This window comes from Mastigoproctus giganteus, chromosome 8 (assembly GCF_048544385.1).
Source record: "Mastigoproctus giganteus isolate SK-2022 chromosome 8, ASM4854438v1, whole genome shotgun sequence".
Lineage (NCBI taxonomy): Eukaryota > Metazoa > Arthropoda > Arachnida > Uropygi > Thelyphonidae > Mastigoproctus > Mastigoproctus giganteus.
Window position 1 is genome coordinate 79,386,223 of NC_143582.1, and position 17,175 is coordinate 79,403,397.

Sequence of the window (17,175 nt, forward strand, 5' to 3'; positions counted from 1 at the left end):
TAAACCTCAATATTGGTTGTAAACCTCAACTAATATTGCATTCTGCTCAAGTTCAAGTACTGCATGTAACTGAATCCATTATATATACATTATCAGAAGTTCTTTCATAATATTGGCCTTGAGTTTTGTATCTACAACGGTATATCATATAAAAGGCTGAACCAGGAATTTAGTTTATGATATTAACCATAACTTAATTAGTTAATTTTTAAATACAAAATTATAAAACAGTTTATTATAAGCCCAAGGACAACAGTTGAACCAGTAGTGTAACAATTAAATTTCATATATGTTTTCATCACTTTAGGTATACATGATCAAGTTCAGTGCCCCCCCCCAAAAAAAAAACTATTTGTTAATCTTAATTATTTTTACAGAAATATTTAATAGTGATATAAATGAAAGATATAAATAAAAAAAAAAGAATAATAATGTTTCCAGGAAAGGAATTAACTGATTAAATAAACTAATCACTGAAAATTAAATTGGAACCTTACTATTTACCTTTGTAGCCAACTTGCACGGCATTCTGCAGCCCACTTGGATCACCAATATCATAGACAAGTCAATTACAGAATCTGGCATACTTTGCAATAAAGTAAAGCAAATACCTTGCACGTGTGTTAGTAGTGGCAAATGATGCAAGAAAGCAAACTTATACAGCATCAGCCAAAAAAAAAACAAAAAAAAAACTTCCCATATCACCTGTCCGTCCCCTCTTAAGAGTTTATCTAGTTCTTCCTTGAATTTATTAAATTAACCCACCTCTACAACACCAGATAGCAGTTTGTTCTAACAGCAAACTACCCACTGGATGATGGAAAATTTTTGCACATCTATCCTGCAAGCATCCTTCCTCAATATGAATTTATGCCCCCTCGTGTGTAGTCTAAGCAAGATGGATTCCATCAGTATTGAGGTTACTCAATCCATTCACAGCCTTAAACACCTCAGTCATATCTTGCAGCTGCCTAGTCTCCAGATGCTTCAGTTCTGCAAATATCCATTTGCAGAACTGAAGCTCTTACCAGGAAGAGCTTCATTTGCAGAACTGAAGCTCTTCCTGGTAAGAGCACCCTTTTTGTTTCTCTCCCTAATTTTTTTGCTCTTCTCTGCACCCATTCCAACAGATCCACATCCTTCCTAAAAATGAGACTTTCAGACCTCTGTACAGTACTCAAGGTGTGGCCTGAGCATTGCATTATACAATGAGATAATTACCTCCTTATTTCTGCTGGCAAAATCATTGAAAACCTCATGAACTTCCCTGGCAGCTTGTCTGCACTGCTTCATATCTGACTGCTCAGTTCTTTTTCATTCTATGTGATATGTGTGATACCACTACCCTGATTGTGGTATCACACATTTAGTACATTAATCTATGATTACTGCTACCCATATACAGTGCCTTGCATTTGTCAGTGTTAAATTTCAGTTGCCACTTCTTAGCTCATCTGCTTAGTATTGTTAGATTGTGTTGCAGTAGCAACACGATCTAACAATACTAAGCAGATGAGCATAATCAGGTTATGATAATGAGCATAATCAGGTTAAATCAGGTTATGACAATACTAAGCAATGACAATAATCAGGTTATGCAGTAGCATAATCTGATTATTGTCATTAATCACCTTGCCAACCTTTGTATCTGCAAATTTAAACATTAAGCCTGTTCTGCCTTCATTAATAAATATAGAAACCAACAATGTATTTTTTATGGCAGCATACAGACTCGAACCCACAACCACCTTATTTGTGGCCATGTATGCTAACCAGCCAGTCCAAGTATGTTATGTTGAGTTGCTAAGTGTTTAATTGTTTCTGTATTACCTTCACTGTGGGTGAGCAAGTGGGATTCAGCTTAGGTTGTATTTCTGGATTTGTGTGTGTGTGTGTTATTGCTAGCTATATGGTGCAAGGAAGCCCGAGGCTTATGCTGCACCAGCCAAAAAAAATTCCCGAGTTACCCTGTGAGAGAGAGAGAGAGAGAGAGAGAGAGAGAGAGAGAGAGAGACACAAAAGGGAATCACCAAGAAAGAGAAGAATGATGATATCCAACTCAGGACCCTGGGTGTGCCAAGCCCACACTCGCCAGATGTGAGCCCCTGGGGTTATAGATATATATGAAAATATATCTAAAATTTAGTTTTATATTTGATATTTTACTACTAGTCATGAATGTTGACATGAATGTCAAATGCAAATTTTATTTTGTGTATTAATTTTATTTATTTATTATTTATTTTATGTATTATTTTATTTGATTTATTTTGCATATTATTAATTTTATGTATTGATATTTTGTTCCCTCTGGTCCCTTTGACTGTTTTCTTTATTTAGTTTTGACAATGTTATAATTTTCCAAGGAAGAGAAACTAATTGTTTTAATTTTTTCTTTTCTTAGCTCCGGGAATCTGTCTTTCAGTTTGCCCAGAAAGAGTTAGCCCCCCATGCCACTGAGATTGACAAAAAGGATAACTTTCCAGGATTCAGAGTAAGAAACTGCTCAGTGTTTGTGTTCATTTACAAAGCAGCTTCTTGTTCATTTTCCATATTTAATAAAATTACTTTCTTGTGTGAATATATTTGTATTGGATTAGACTTTGTTTCTTATTTACAGGAAGTTTGGAAGAAATTAGGTGATATGGGATTGATGGGTATGACTGTACCAGGTATGGAATTAGTTAATTAAAATTTACTTTTAGACTGTACAGAAAACGTTTAAATTCAGTAAATTTTATTATAGAAAGTACACTGTGCAGAAAATGTTGTTTCGAGTCATTAAATTTTAGTACAAAACTTAATAAGGCCATTAGTTTTTTTCACTTTGTGAGTGAGAGACATATTTGAATTTTAGCATTAGTTGAGGCATATGATGCAAGAAAGCAAGCTTATACAGCATCAGCCTTCCCAAAAAAAAAACCTTCCCATTTCATCCATCTAGTCACTCCAAATGTTTGTCTAGTTCAGCCTTAAATTTATTTATGCTATCAACTTCCACAACAACAGACGGAAGTCTGTTCCAGCAATCAACTACCCGCTGGGTAAAGGTAAACTTTTGCATGTCTATTCTACAACTGGCTTTACTCAATTTGAATCTATGCCCCCTCAGGTTCTTAATCTGAGCAAGCAGAAGTGTCCCATCAGTATTGAGCCTGCTCAACCCATTCAAGGCCTTATATACCTCGATCACAAAATGAGATGCTGCAACTTGCAGCCTCTGGCAGCATCTCATTTTGTGATGGATATGACAAATGTGAAGCTGTTTTGGGATCATTCAGTACACTCACAAAAGATTACATTTAAAACAGCTTGCACAGAATAGGAAAGATTGTTTTATGAACTATTGGTTTATAAATATTTTCTTTACCTGCTTTTGTTTACATGTTTTCATTTTAATGTGGCTGAACTATTTATGATACTTCTCACTTTGGGATTCCTTGGTATTTGTTTTAATATGATTAGAGGCAACATGTGACTGCATAGTCTATCTAGATCACTGCTGGACCTGTCTGATGATATTTTGCAATATTTTTTAATTTGGCAAACTGTATCATTTGTGTATTAATCTGTGTTAATTTTTTTTATTAAATTTCTCTAAGTATAATTATTGTAACTAAATGATATATTATATTGTAGAAGTTTGAATAGCATTGAAGTTGGGTACTGTAACTTTATTTTCTATGCAGTCAATATGCATTTAAAAATGGGTCTTTAAATGCATGAATCATTTAAATCTAGAATCATTTATAACCATGAAAATTTTGTCCTCATTCAACTTACTTTTGCCTCTCAGAGCCTTAAACACCTCTCCTCTAAGGTGCCGAGTTTCCAAGCTCTGCAACCCTCATATTTGAAGTCTTTCCTCATATGGACACCCTTTTGCCCGTCTCACCAGGCAAGTTACCCATCGTTGGACTCTTGCAAGAAGCACAATGTCTTTTTTTTAGGTGTGGTCTCCATACTTGAACACAGTATTCCAAGTGTAGTCTAACAAGAGCCTTATATAATGGGATTATGACATCCTTATCTCTACTAGCAATTGTTTGATAAATCATCGATAGGGCACCGTGGTCCTCCTTGCAACCATGTGGACGTGTATATGTAATGGGCGGCACGTAGAATGCCTGTTTAACTCAGTCTCGTATCTCTGTGAAGAACAGTATCAGTACAAATGGGCCAGATATGTGTGTGACGTAGGTTTGTGTGTGTGTGTGTGTTCTGTTGTTGTGTCTGGCTGCTTGGCTACACAGAAGCATCAGTCACCTGGACAGATAATTCTGGGTACTCGTCCCCACCACGGGAAGGTGGACTAGTCCCAGTAAAACACATACTGTCTCAAAAGAGGCGCTGATCCACCTATTGTTGCCAGAAGGTGGGCCAGGATCCTCTGGGGGCCCATTCCAGAGGTAGGGGAGGGAGAAAAAAAACCACTCTTGGTGCAGGTTATGAAGGGAAAAAAAATAATAATAAAAAATATATATTTATTTTTTATTATTATTTTTTTTCTTCATCACTTGACCATTGGCTTAACCTTTATATGCATTCCCACAAATTATAAACAAATTAGCTGAAATCAAAGGAAATTAGCTCTTAATTTACATGTTTTAATTTACTTTGCACTTTTCAGGAGTGCATCTACTGGATAAATTGAGAAATAAATGAATTTGTTTAATAATGCTAACATAAGTCAACTCAAAAGCTGCATGTAAATCTCAAGAATTTTTCCCAACAACTGTAAGATTAAACATCTTTTTAAACCTGCTGATTCCTCCCCCTTCACATCATCAGAAAGTTTTTTTTACCAAATTAGTTGAGAATGTGAACTTTTCTGAATAAGCCAAACTGCTGGCTTATGCAGAAAACTGATATCTTAAGGCATTATATACTTTTAGGAAAGTAAAGCTGCCTTGAATAACATCAGAAGCATATTAGGCTTGGATATGCCAGCCTCAGTGTAGTTGCTGGAAGTTGTATAGTGCATAATTTCAAATAATAAGCACTTTCTATCAACAAGGTCAATAAGTGAAGTTTGTGGAAACCTTTGTCATGCAGAGCATACCTTTTTTTAACCCCCCCCCACAATTTTATCTAAACATTAATGTAGATAATGTCTCCATCCAGCCTGTTACGTAGCCAGGTGGGCAGGAGCAGCAGTGCGTAGCACACGCTTCTTCATTAAACCGGGGTTCGAACCCGTGACTACCAAATACGGAGGATGCAGAAAGGTCAGGGAATGACCACCGCATATCCCCAGAGCAATATGGCCTTAGCTGCTAATGCTCCTAAAAACCAAATAACAACAAACAAACAAACAGCCTGTTGCCTGTCTATTTTTACCCACATATTTTTTCCACTTTACCCTGCCTTTATAGTCTGTTGTCCTGTTTAGCAGTCCATCTCCTAGTTATCTGAACCTTGTTCTTTTTCCTTCCAATACAATATAGTTCTACCAATGTGTTCAGAACTATGTTATTGAACATCTTTCAGGGTGTGGGTTAGCCAACTACCTCTTTCAGCAGCATAGTGCAGAGGTCCCCAAACTTTTATTGACTCTAGGCCACATGTAAAATACAAAATATTAGGCAAGCTGCTGAAAATTCACTGTAAAGAACCTTTTATTTAAAATTTAATTTATATAATTAAATGGTCCTTGAGGTTGTCGCAGACATTCTCTCAGATATGCCAGACAAACTGTACTTGCTACTTGGGAGTCTAAAATGCTGATGGAACTGATATTTGGGTGACACTCATGTCAACTGAACCCAATTTCGGTGAAGTCCAGTCGGTCTGTGACAGCCAAATCCTTTGCTTGCACCTTCACGATGGTGGGACTGTTAGTAATCCTGAGTATAACCCCCATGTGCAAGCACACTGTGGGTGATCATCCAGGTGTGAACCAACGTAAGCAGGGGTCAAGGTGTGGCACCCACCAGACATGGAGGAATGCTGCCCCTCCATGTTACTAGGCAATACTAGGTGGTAGATGACTCATCAACCGGTGCAATACCATCACTTTGCTTATTGGAGGCTTGAAGTGGTGGAACCCATGTTTAGTCTCCAGAACTAAGTTCCGGTCAGCCCTTTCCCATTTCCTCATCATGCAGTATGGCTGATATCTTTTGAGGTTATAATGAACATCATGGCGAGATCCAAACTTCCTTACATTTCGAGGGTACAGCTCTAAAACAGTGTTCGCAGGCCACCGGACCGAACCTATTGGTAACGCTTTAGGAGGCTTCAGGATCAGCTAGTGTATAATCTTGCTACCTCTACTCTGCCAGATAGTGACTGGAGGGAGTCTGAGTAGTGTGTATGCGGTGGAGGGGGGCATTGTCGAGGCCATGTTATGTCAAGGATCTGGGTATATTCTTACCATGTGTATGCCATATCCAAAATTTCATTACTTCATACAGCATGCCCCCCCCTAACTTTTCTTACTATTGAATACACCACGAATTGTCAGAATAATAGAGTTAGCTTATCTGCAAAGAGATCTAAACCTCCTAAACACTTCCTAGTCCATCTCACAAATACAAGTGGTCTCAATTCTAATCTCAGTGATGTCCATTTCTACTTGCAGTTTGCCAACCCCCATGTATTTTTTCTGAAAGAATCTCAGTTTTCAGTTGATTCAACCACTGCTCATCTCAGTTGCCCAAATTATTTGCTATATGATTCCTTTTGTCTCAAAGGTGGTACTTGTGCATATGCACATTCCGATATTCCCTGTCAGAGACTTGTAATTATGAATCTCCTCTTTTCGACTCAAAATCTTAAATAAAATCGGCTTAAAATCTCTCTACCTCACTGTCAAATTCATCTATTGTCTCTACCGTTCTCCCAGCTCCACTAATCACTTGGAGCTCTTTGCAACTTGACTTTTTCCAGTCCAACTTTCCTAACAGTAACTTTCCTTGGTGATTTTAATGTTCACTACTCCTGCTGGCTTCCGTTCTCTAGTCACACAGATCCAGCTGGTTGAGATGCTGAGGCTTTTGCAATTACTAATGACCTTGCACAGATTGTTCATTTACTTTCATTTACCTACCAGAATACCGGACAATCTTAACCATACAGCCAACACGCTTGATCTTTTTCTCACAAACAACCTTTCTAAGTACACAGTCGAAGTGAGTGGTCATTTAGGCACCTCAGATCACAACTTGGTGATTATCTCATGGCTATTCCTAACCTTGTGTTGTTTGGCATTACAAGAATGCAAAATAGGATGACCTGCGAGATTTCTTTTCTTCTTTTCCTTGGTCGGATCGCTGTTTCAAAACTTCTGATGTCAATGTTTGCTCAGATCGTGTCAGTGAACTTATTCTTGTTGGGATGGAATCCTTTATTCAGACTCCACTTTAAAATCTTGTCCTTTATCCTGTATTGTGGCTAGAGCTTTTGCCATGGGACGGTCCCTGAGTTTGCCACCCCTCTCAATACACACCAAAAATACTACAAAAAGTCAAAACGACATATAGGGAAATAAATTAAAATACTATGTTTATTTGGGGAAGGGGGGCATTTTTTATTGTTTTTAATGTAAAAAAAAATCTTTAACACAATATACAGTACTGTACAATATAAAATTATGTTGCAATCGGGCCTTTGATTTACGGATATCAGAAACAGTTTGTTTTTTTACGCTGTAAATTTTGTCAACACGTGCTACTGAGACGCCTTGTTATAATTTCTCAATTAGCTCTAATTTCTGTGCCACATTTAAGTTCACACACTTTCTTTTAACTCCTCTATCACTTGATGCCATTTTAAATTGTAAGGATTGCAAAATTATTTAATAAATAGTCTCACAATTCAGAAATCACAGAAACACTCTGTATACAACCTGACTGCACGATAGCTTGTGGCAGACTGAGACCAAAACAAAGCGAGTCAGTAGACCTGCAGTTTTGTGTCCCGAGTCATGTTCAGCTCGCAAGTCACCGCCTGCTCTTATCAGTAATCTGAGAAAACAGCTATTTGAACATGTTTAGAGAAAGAATAAAAAACAATTTCCTGTATTTGATTATAAAAATAAAAGTAGGTAATTATCAAAACAATAATAATGGAAATAGGTAATTATTATTAATTTTTAATTAATAATAACACTGAAGTTACTGTATTATTATTTGTCCGGTCTGTGAAATCTGTTATATCAGGGTCCATTAAATTGAGGATTTATTGTATTTGATTTAAACATATGTGCATGTCAGTTTATTCCTTAGTAATGTCAGATATACATATTAAGTACAGTAGGTAATTATCACAATTTTAGTCTGCATTTTTTTTTTTTTTTTTGTGTGTGTGTGTGTGTGGTTCAGTCCAGTGTTCTTGAACAAGAAAATTATTGCTCATGCCTCCCACAGATTGTGTGGTGGAAGAGATATAGTAGAGGCAGAATTTGTTTACACCCTACTGTCTATGCACCCATCAGGACCATATACACCCTAGCGTATATGGCCTGATGCACTCATCAGGACCATATATGCTGTCTAATCAAAACATTATGACCTAATAGTGGTATGTTTTCCTTTTGCTTCCAGGTGGTTTTCACATAGTGTGGCATGAACTCTATGCTTCTTCTGAATGTTGCATGAAGTATGTTGTACCATGTCACCAGGATTGTTCCATAGAGCTCTGATAATCTGCAGTGTAGGATCCAAATGCTAATTTGTCAATCCATATAATACCAGAGTTGTTGTACAGGATTCATATCTGGTGAATTTGGCTGCCAAAGTAACACCTGGAAGTTAGTTTTGTGTTCAGCAAGCCACTCTTGAACAGTAGTGGCAATGTGGTAGGGTGCATTGTCTTGCTGGAATCAGATGCAAAAACCTGTGCTATCCAGGGAGACTCGTCATAAAGGGGTGTACCCGATCAGACACAATGGATAAATTATGTTTAGCATTAAATGTGCAGTCTTGGGATATGAGGGCTCCAAGAGATTCCCAGGAAAAAATTTCCCATATCAAAACACTGTTGTCATCTGCCTGTTTTTGTTGGGTTAGGTTTGATTCACACCTAACCCAATATTTGTTTGAAACATTGGTTTGATTCCTCTCCACAGTTTGTTGCTGTGCCCTCCATCTATTGTCCACATGGCATATCAGGAAGCGTGATTCATTGGAAAAGGCCACCTTTTTCCAGTCATCAGTGGTCCAATGATGCCATTCACATACAAAAACCTTAGGGTGTAGAGGTCATTGGTGATGTGTGGCTGTAAACATCAGTACCTTGACTGGGCACCTACTCCGGAGCCCATACAGAGGAGAGTTTGTTGGATTGTGGTCTTGGAAGCACTGCTGGTTAATTATTCATGATCAGTTCATGTTCAGCCATTCCACCAGTTTTCTGTATATCAGCTCACACAAGGCAGGCCAGCTTATATTCACCACAACCATCAGTAAGGCATGGCATTGTGGCAGGGCACATTGGCCTAGAAACTTTCACTCTGTCCATCATTGGTCCACTTTTGGAACACTAACTATAGCACTCTGAACAGTCTACAAGATTTGCAGTTTTTGCAATACTGCTTCCGTTAAACTGGTACCCCACATTCCTCCCTTTTTTGATGTTTATCAGATTGCATCCTTTGCCCTCGTTGATCAAGTACTTCATATGGACTGCATGCCAAAAGGCGCCTCCGTAGCCAGGTGGGCAGGAGCAGCAGTGCGTAGCACACGCTTCTTGATTAGACCGGGGTTCAAGCCCGTGACTACCAAATACGGAGGATGCGGAAAGGTCAGGGAATGACCACCGCATATCCCCGGAGCAATATGGCCTTAGTTGCTAATGCTCCTAAAAACCAAATACAACAACAACAGCATGCCAAAAACCTGCAGTATTACATTTACTGGTTCTCGCCATGACAAGTGTGTGTCACCAGGCAGGGAAGAATGGCTGATTTCTAAAACAGGGAGTGGTCATAATGTTTTGGCTGAACAGTGTATCATGCACTCTCCCCTAAACGTTTGGAATTACAGCTTTTAACAACAGTTTTTATTAATTTTTTTTAAAATTAGTTATGATAATATAAGGTTTAATAGAAAAAACAATGCTACAAAGCATTTTTAAGATTTTTTTTTTACAAAGCACTGAAGAAAGCAAGCTTATATAGCATCAGCCAAAAAAAAAAACAGTTCTCCCATCTGTACTCTCCAAAAAATTCTATTTCTCCCTTGAATTTATTCAACCCATCCACTTTCTACTACAACAGATAGAAGCTTGATCCAACAATCAACAACCTTCTGGCTGAAGGCAAACTTACACATCTATCCTGCAACCATCCTTCCTCAACTTGAATTTATGCTCTCAGGTGTGTAGTCTCAGCAAGTGGAAGAATACTATTAACATTCCTTACTCAATCCATTTAAGGCTTTAAGCACCTTATTCAGATCTCCCCGCAGGTGCCTGTTCTCAAGACTGCAGTTTGCAGAACTCAAGCCTATTTAGGTAATTGCACCCTTTTGTTCCCTTCACAAATCTGGTTATAAGCATAGAAATCTTGGCTGTTTTTGTTTGCATTCTTTGCCAGAGACTTCTCATAATCTGCCTTAGCTTACCCAACGTCCTTTGTGACTTGATTACAGATTAATTTATATATATCACAGGCTTCTTATCACCTGATAATTTATATGCATCCCATGCACATTTTTTCTCTGCCACGTGTCTCAATAGTTCATCTGACATCCATTTAGGTCAAAGCTTTGAACAGTATTTCTGTGTTTGTATGAAAAGCCTAGCAATCAATACTTCGATTACTTCCCTGAATACTTCTCATTTAGAATTTGCTGTTGGTAACGTCATCAGTTGTGGTGCCACTGCACACAATTTAAAAACTGAGTGAGGCCGCTGTAGTCATGTTACGGAATAAAAAGTTTTTCTCTTTACTGTGGACTAGAGGTTCTTAACCTGGTGCTTGTGGGCACCACTGTGCTCTTTAAAAAATTAATTTTGCTCCCGATCGATCCTAAAATGGGTGCTCACGAGCATCTTCGCTTAAGCTAAAGAATTTAAATATAAATCTTTATATTTAAAAAAGGTGCTTTCTATTTCTCAACTTTCTGTGATATTCTACAAAAATCCATGCCAATCTTCACTAGAAAATCCTTTCTTTTGTTAGTGATTGGAGGAAAATTATATATTTCGCAACGTTTTAATATTAAAAATGGTCAAAGTTTGACACTGATGGTATTCGTAAAATTTTTTCTTATTAATTATTGTTAATTTCACATTTATTTAGTAAGAAAAATTTTTGCAAAATACTTTGAGAGTACGATCATTGTTGCTGTAGTGTCACTACAGACTGAGGATACTGCCACATGCAATTCTCAGTTTCTGGTTTTAACAGGTTAGAACAGGTTTCTGACAGCTTTCGCTCAGTTGCGCTGCTGCAATAGGTACCGTATATGTATAGTGCTGACTTTAAAGGTGATGAAAGTGTTATAGTAAGAAATCTTTTGATTTAGTGTACAAATGCTTAAATGCATTTTCTTTTAACAGATTTAACTAAAGTTACTAAACCCTTTCAAAATGGATAAGTTTTTAAAAAGAAACCAAAACAAACACGATGAGGAAAAAAATGATGCAGTAACACTATCTTTACAGTCGCCTGATTTAGACCTACACATTTGAAATGCAAAGAAACAAAAAATTAAAAAGTATGCATTTCAGTCCTCTTGAGAATATGATTACAGGTAGGTCCCGTTTTACGATGGTTCATTTTACGACTTTTCACATTAACGACTGTCTCAAAATATTACCTGAAAAAATTGAAAATAACAAAAAAATTGCAACTCAGTAACACATCGCAACAACGCTTGTGTTTCTTTTGTTTTTCATGGTGCATTGTGGGTGGAATGATAGTGACACCAAGAGTTGTTTACGTGAATTTTCCCTCAATTGTTAACGGTTTACACAGTGTTATTACAGTGTTATTTCTCATTAATAATAATTTTTGTGTAACCATGAGCTCTAAGTGTAGGGCAGTGTCTGTGCCAGGGTGGGGCAAAAGAAAGCGTAAAACACTAACAATTAAGGAGAAAAATGGATGTGATTCATCGCATGAGGTTTGGTGAGCGTCGGTTGGATGTGTGTAAGGCATTGAGTTTAGCAACTGTATCAACGATTATGAACAATGTTGATAAAATAAAGCGCACACACACACACACACACACACACACACACACACACACACACACACACACACACACACACACACACACACACACACACACAGGGATAACAAGTGTGTCATCCTCCAGAACAAGTTATTCACGCAGTGAGGCAGTGGAAAAAAATGGAGAAATTGTTAGTGTTATGGTTGACGATATGAACCAAAATAATGTTCTTGCTACACAGGCGGTAATTCTGGACAAGGCGAAGTCGTCATTTGACGAAATATGTGAGGAGCTTGGTAACACTGTAACATTTATGACCAACAAAGAGTGGTTTCATCGGTTTAAAAACCGTTCTAAAATTCACAATGTGAAAGTGTCTGGTGAGGCTGCTAGTGCTGACGTTGTAGTGGCAGAAGAGTATCCTTCCGAATTTAAACGCTTAATAGACAAAGGCAACTACCACCCTGATTTAGTTTTTAATGTGGACAAAATGGGGCTTTATTGGAAAAAATTGCCAAGTAGGATGTACATCGCGGGTGAGGAGAGGTCTTCCCCTGGTTTCATGGTTGCAAAAGATCAGTTGACATTGCTTCTGGGTGGCAATGCATCGGGAACACTTTAACTCAAACCAGTGTTGGTGTACCATTCAGAGACGCCTCTTGTAATGAAGGACATGGTGAAGACACGACTTCCTGTGTTTTGGCGCTCTAACAAAAAGGTGTGGGTGACTCAGACAATTTTTAGCGAATGGTACTCCTTATACTTTTGTCCAGAGGTTGCTCAGTTTTGTGCAGCAAATGGCTTGCCTCCCAAAGCCATGTTGGTGCTGGACAATGACCCAGGACACCCAGCCAAACTCCAAGAAATCCACAATGACCATTTGGAAGTTGAGGTTGTGTATTTGCCTCCCAACGCAACTTCACTTTTGCAACCGATAGACCAGGGTGTAATTGCGAACTTTAAGGCATATTATTTGCATATGACTTTCAAAGGGATTGTTGAGGCTATGCAGTGTGATATAACTGTGAGGGACTACTGGAAGTCATAACATCCTGAATGCCATCACAAACATTGATTCTGCCTGAGAGGAAGTGTCACAGTCCTGCATGAATGGCGTCTGGCATAAATTGTGGCCCAAAGCAGTGATTGATTTTGTAAGGATTGAGCCAGTTTCGAAAGTGGCTAAAGATTTTTCTCGCATGGCTAAGGCCGTTGGCATTGACAACGTTGATCCAGATGATGTTGACCAGTTGCTGGAGAGTCATGGTGAGCCACTTTCGAGGGAGGAATTGGAGGAAATGACTGTGCAACTTCAACAACATGAGGCTGACACACCAGATGGAGTGGAAGAGTTGGAGCCAATCAGAACATTAAAAACCAAACATATTCAGAGTGCTCTTGCCAAAATTCATAGTGCATTTGATGAACTTGGTGATAATGATCCTGATTGGGAATGTAGCCATGGCATCCAAAGAGGTGTCAACATGATGTTGAAGCCCTACTATAACATCTTGGAAGAAAGAAGTAGGAAGTCATGCCAGACATCAATACAACAGTTGTTGACAAAGAATGGAAAGGAACCCTCAGAACCCGATGACCCTCAACCAAGAACGTCCTATTGATGTCGCCTCATTACACCTTGTCACATAAAATATCAGTGAAGTAAATATGTACTCAAGTGATGACTCCACAGGACCAAAGTAAATTAAAATTTTATTTTATTGTTTTATGTTCAGTATAAGTATAAATAAAAAAAGGTGTATTAAATGTTTAAAATATTTAATTAATACCAACAAAAACTGCTAAGAAATTAAAAATTCATTTGTTGGAAGATGAAAGCACTAAATTCCTGTATGAAAGTCCATTGAAATCAGATGAAAGTGATAATATTGAGGAAATCTGGTCAAACATGAAAAAATCAATTCTGGGAGCTGCTGAAGAAAGTCTTGGATATAAACCTATAAAAAATAAAAACTGGCTAAGAACTTGGAATGAAGAATTGAAACAAACAATCAATGAGGAAAAAAAAACCTATAAACTGTTCCTACAAAAACTAAAGACCTACATCTACACATAAAATATAAAAAGCTTAGAGCAGAAGTCAGAAAACTAACAAGAAGAATCCAATGAGATGACTGGGATAAATTTGTTAAATCTTTAGAATGTGATATCACGGGCCCACAGAGAAGAGGTTTTAAAATTTTTAAGAAATTACAACTAGACACAAATGATCAAATAAAAACCAACTCCATATCCAAAGCAGAATGGAAGCAACACTATTCTAAACTATGGTATAACCCAGGCACTAGGGAATTGGAAGATGAATCTGTGATAACCAAAGATGAAGAAAATATAACAGTGGAAGAACTAGAGTTAATATTACAAAAATCAAAAAACCAAAAAAGCCCAGGCATAGACAATTTGAATGTAGAACTGTTTAAATATGGGGACACCTTACTAAAAAATGCACTTCTAAAATTATTTAACATCATATGGCATAAGCAACAGATACCCAAAGATTGGAAAACAGGAATAGTAATCAATTTACACAAAAAAAGGCTCCAGAAATAACCCAAACAACTACAGAGGGATAACACTGCTGTCAACTGCTGCAAAGCTATACTCTAATACACTAAAGAATAAACTTAATAAATACAGTGAACTATTCTTAGAAGAAGAACAATGTGGGTTCAGAAAAGGGAGAAGCACAATAGATGCCATTTTCTCACTACAACAAATTTTGGAGAAAAGAAGAGAATTCAATCTACCAACATTTCTGCTGTTTATTGTTTATGAAAAAGCATATGACAGTGTAAACCGGGAAAAACTTTGGCAGATTCTACGTGAAGAAAATATCCCAACCCAACTCCGGAAAGCAATCCAAAGCCTATATAAAAACTCAAAAGTCTGTATAAAATATTCTAATGGCCAACTATCAGACCCAATTAACACAATAAAGGAGTGAAACAAGGTTGTGGCCTATCACCAAATTTATTTAATATCTACATCAATAAAATTCTTAAAGAATGGAAATTATAACAGGAATAAAATCCAAACTATATTATATGCTGATGATCAAGTTGTAATTGCAAAATCTGAAGATGAACTACAGATAGCAGCAAATGAACTTAATAAAATAGTTAAAAAGTACGGGATGAAAATCTCTACCTCAAAAACAAAATCAATGGGATTATGTGGCAAAAACATACAAAGAGTCAAAATTGTTATTGATGATAAAATAATAGAACAAATATCTGACTTCACCTATTTGGAAAATTTAATATCAAATGAAGGGAAAGACATCCACACTAAACTACAAAAATATAATAAAATGAATGGAACGATTAAACGCTACTTTGGAAAACAAATGACAACTGAAACAAAATTACGACTGCACAACATCACTTCAAAACCAGCCCTCTTCTACAGCTGTGAGACTTGGGTTATAAATAAGAAAGATGCACACAAACTAGAAGCAGCACAAATGAGATTTTTAAGACCATTATTAGGCTTTACAAGACTAGACAACCAAAGAAATTTAGATATCTGCTAGAAATTAAAAGTAGATAACATAGTAAATGACATAAAACGGTATCAGGAAAAATGGATCAGCCACACAGAAAGAATGAACCCAGACCGGATCCCAAAATTTACCTTTAACTACAAACCTACAGGTAAGAGAGATGTTGATCGACCAAGACAACGATGGCGAGATCAAGACCACCTCTAAGAGCTACACCGGAACAGGTCTTAAAAGATCTAAGCCTGACCAAGTTCATGATGATGATGAATATTTAATTATTTATAAAGAACAGAAATAGTAGTACATACTTGGAAAAATTTTGGGAATTTTGGAACCTATCTCATTCAATTACATTATAAATTGGTCTTGTTTTATGACTTTTCATTTTACGACCCTGTTTTGCTGGAACCTAACCCTGCTGTAAAACGGGTCCTACCTGTATTTGGTAATAGATAAGAGTAGTGGAATTGGTGTAATTTACTTATTATGTCAGGTGTGTTTGGATGGCTATCAGAAGTCAAATTGTGAAAGACATTAGAAACATGCCATAGGAATTTTCATGAAGCTTTTCCCTAATTTAATGATATTAGAAAAGCTAAAACTTAAAGAACAAAAAAAGAAACTTGAAAGACAGAAAAATATTTAAAATTTTGGTCAAGCTAATAGTAAAGTGTTAGCAATTGAAGTTTCATTTATTTTATCAAATAGAATTGCAAAGAATTCATTGCCTTATGCTAATGGTGAAATAATAAAAAATTGTGTAGTGTCATTATTAGAAGTGCTTGCTAGCATCTTATCAGAAAAACAGAAAGTTACCTTGATTAGCTCTGCCAAAAATATTCCTTTGAGTAATGATACAGTTTCAAATCGAGTTCATAAAATGGCAGATGTAATATTCAATGAATTATTATGTAGAATCGAAAGTTGTGTATTTTTTTCACTAGCACTTGATGAGTTGACTTATGTTTCAGGCATATCACAACTCGTGCTTTGTTCGTTTGATTCTACATGATGGCAGCTGTGAAGAAGATTTTTTGATGATTTTGCTGCTTACTGGTCATACAACTGGAAAAGATGTATGTGACACACTTATGAAGTTGATCTGAGTAAACTTGTATCGATTGTTACTGATGGTGCGCCTTCCATGATAGGTAAAAACAAAGGCCTTATTGCTTATCTTAATAGAGATGATAGGATACATAATTTTGTGCATTATCACTGTGTGATTCATATTGAGTTTTTGTGTTCACAAATGAAAGGTCAAAAAGAAATTATAGGATGTCTTGAAGTCATTGTTAAAGTCATCAACCATTTTATTGTTAAATCCCTAATAAGCGACTTCTAAAAATATTTTTGAAAGATCTTGAACAATAGTGGCACTTCCCAAATTCCCAAATTTGGGAAGTGCCACATTTAGGAAGACTATTCTTCAAAATGTCTGGAGGAAACTGCTGGGGAGTGCCCATCGTTTGTAATGAATGTAATCAAAGATCTCAGTGACCAATTCCAAGAAAGATTTGAATACTTGAA

General features: G+C 36.9%; 1 protein-coding gene across 1 annotated transcript in view; it reads left to right on the top strand.

The window, feature by feature from the left end:
* LOC150081659 (isovaleryl-CoA dehydrogenase, mitochondrial) overlaps nt 1-17,175 on the top strand; it is a 116,867-nt gene that overhangs the window by 4,317 nt on the left and 95,375 nt on the right. The window contains exons 2-3 of the mRNA XM_090380580.1: nt 2,405-2,494; nt 2,621-2,672. Of these exons, the coding sequence (XP_090236706.1) occupies nt 2,405-2,494; nt 2,621-2,672 (142 nt within the window). The remainder of the gene's footprint in view (nt 1-2,404; nt 2,495-2,620; nt 2,673-17,175) is intronic.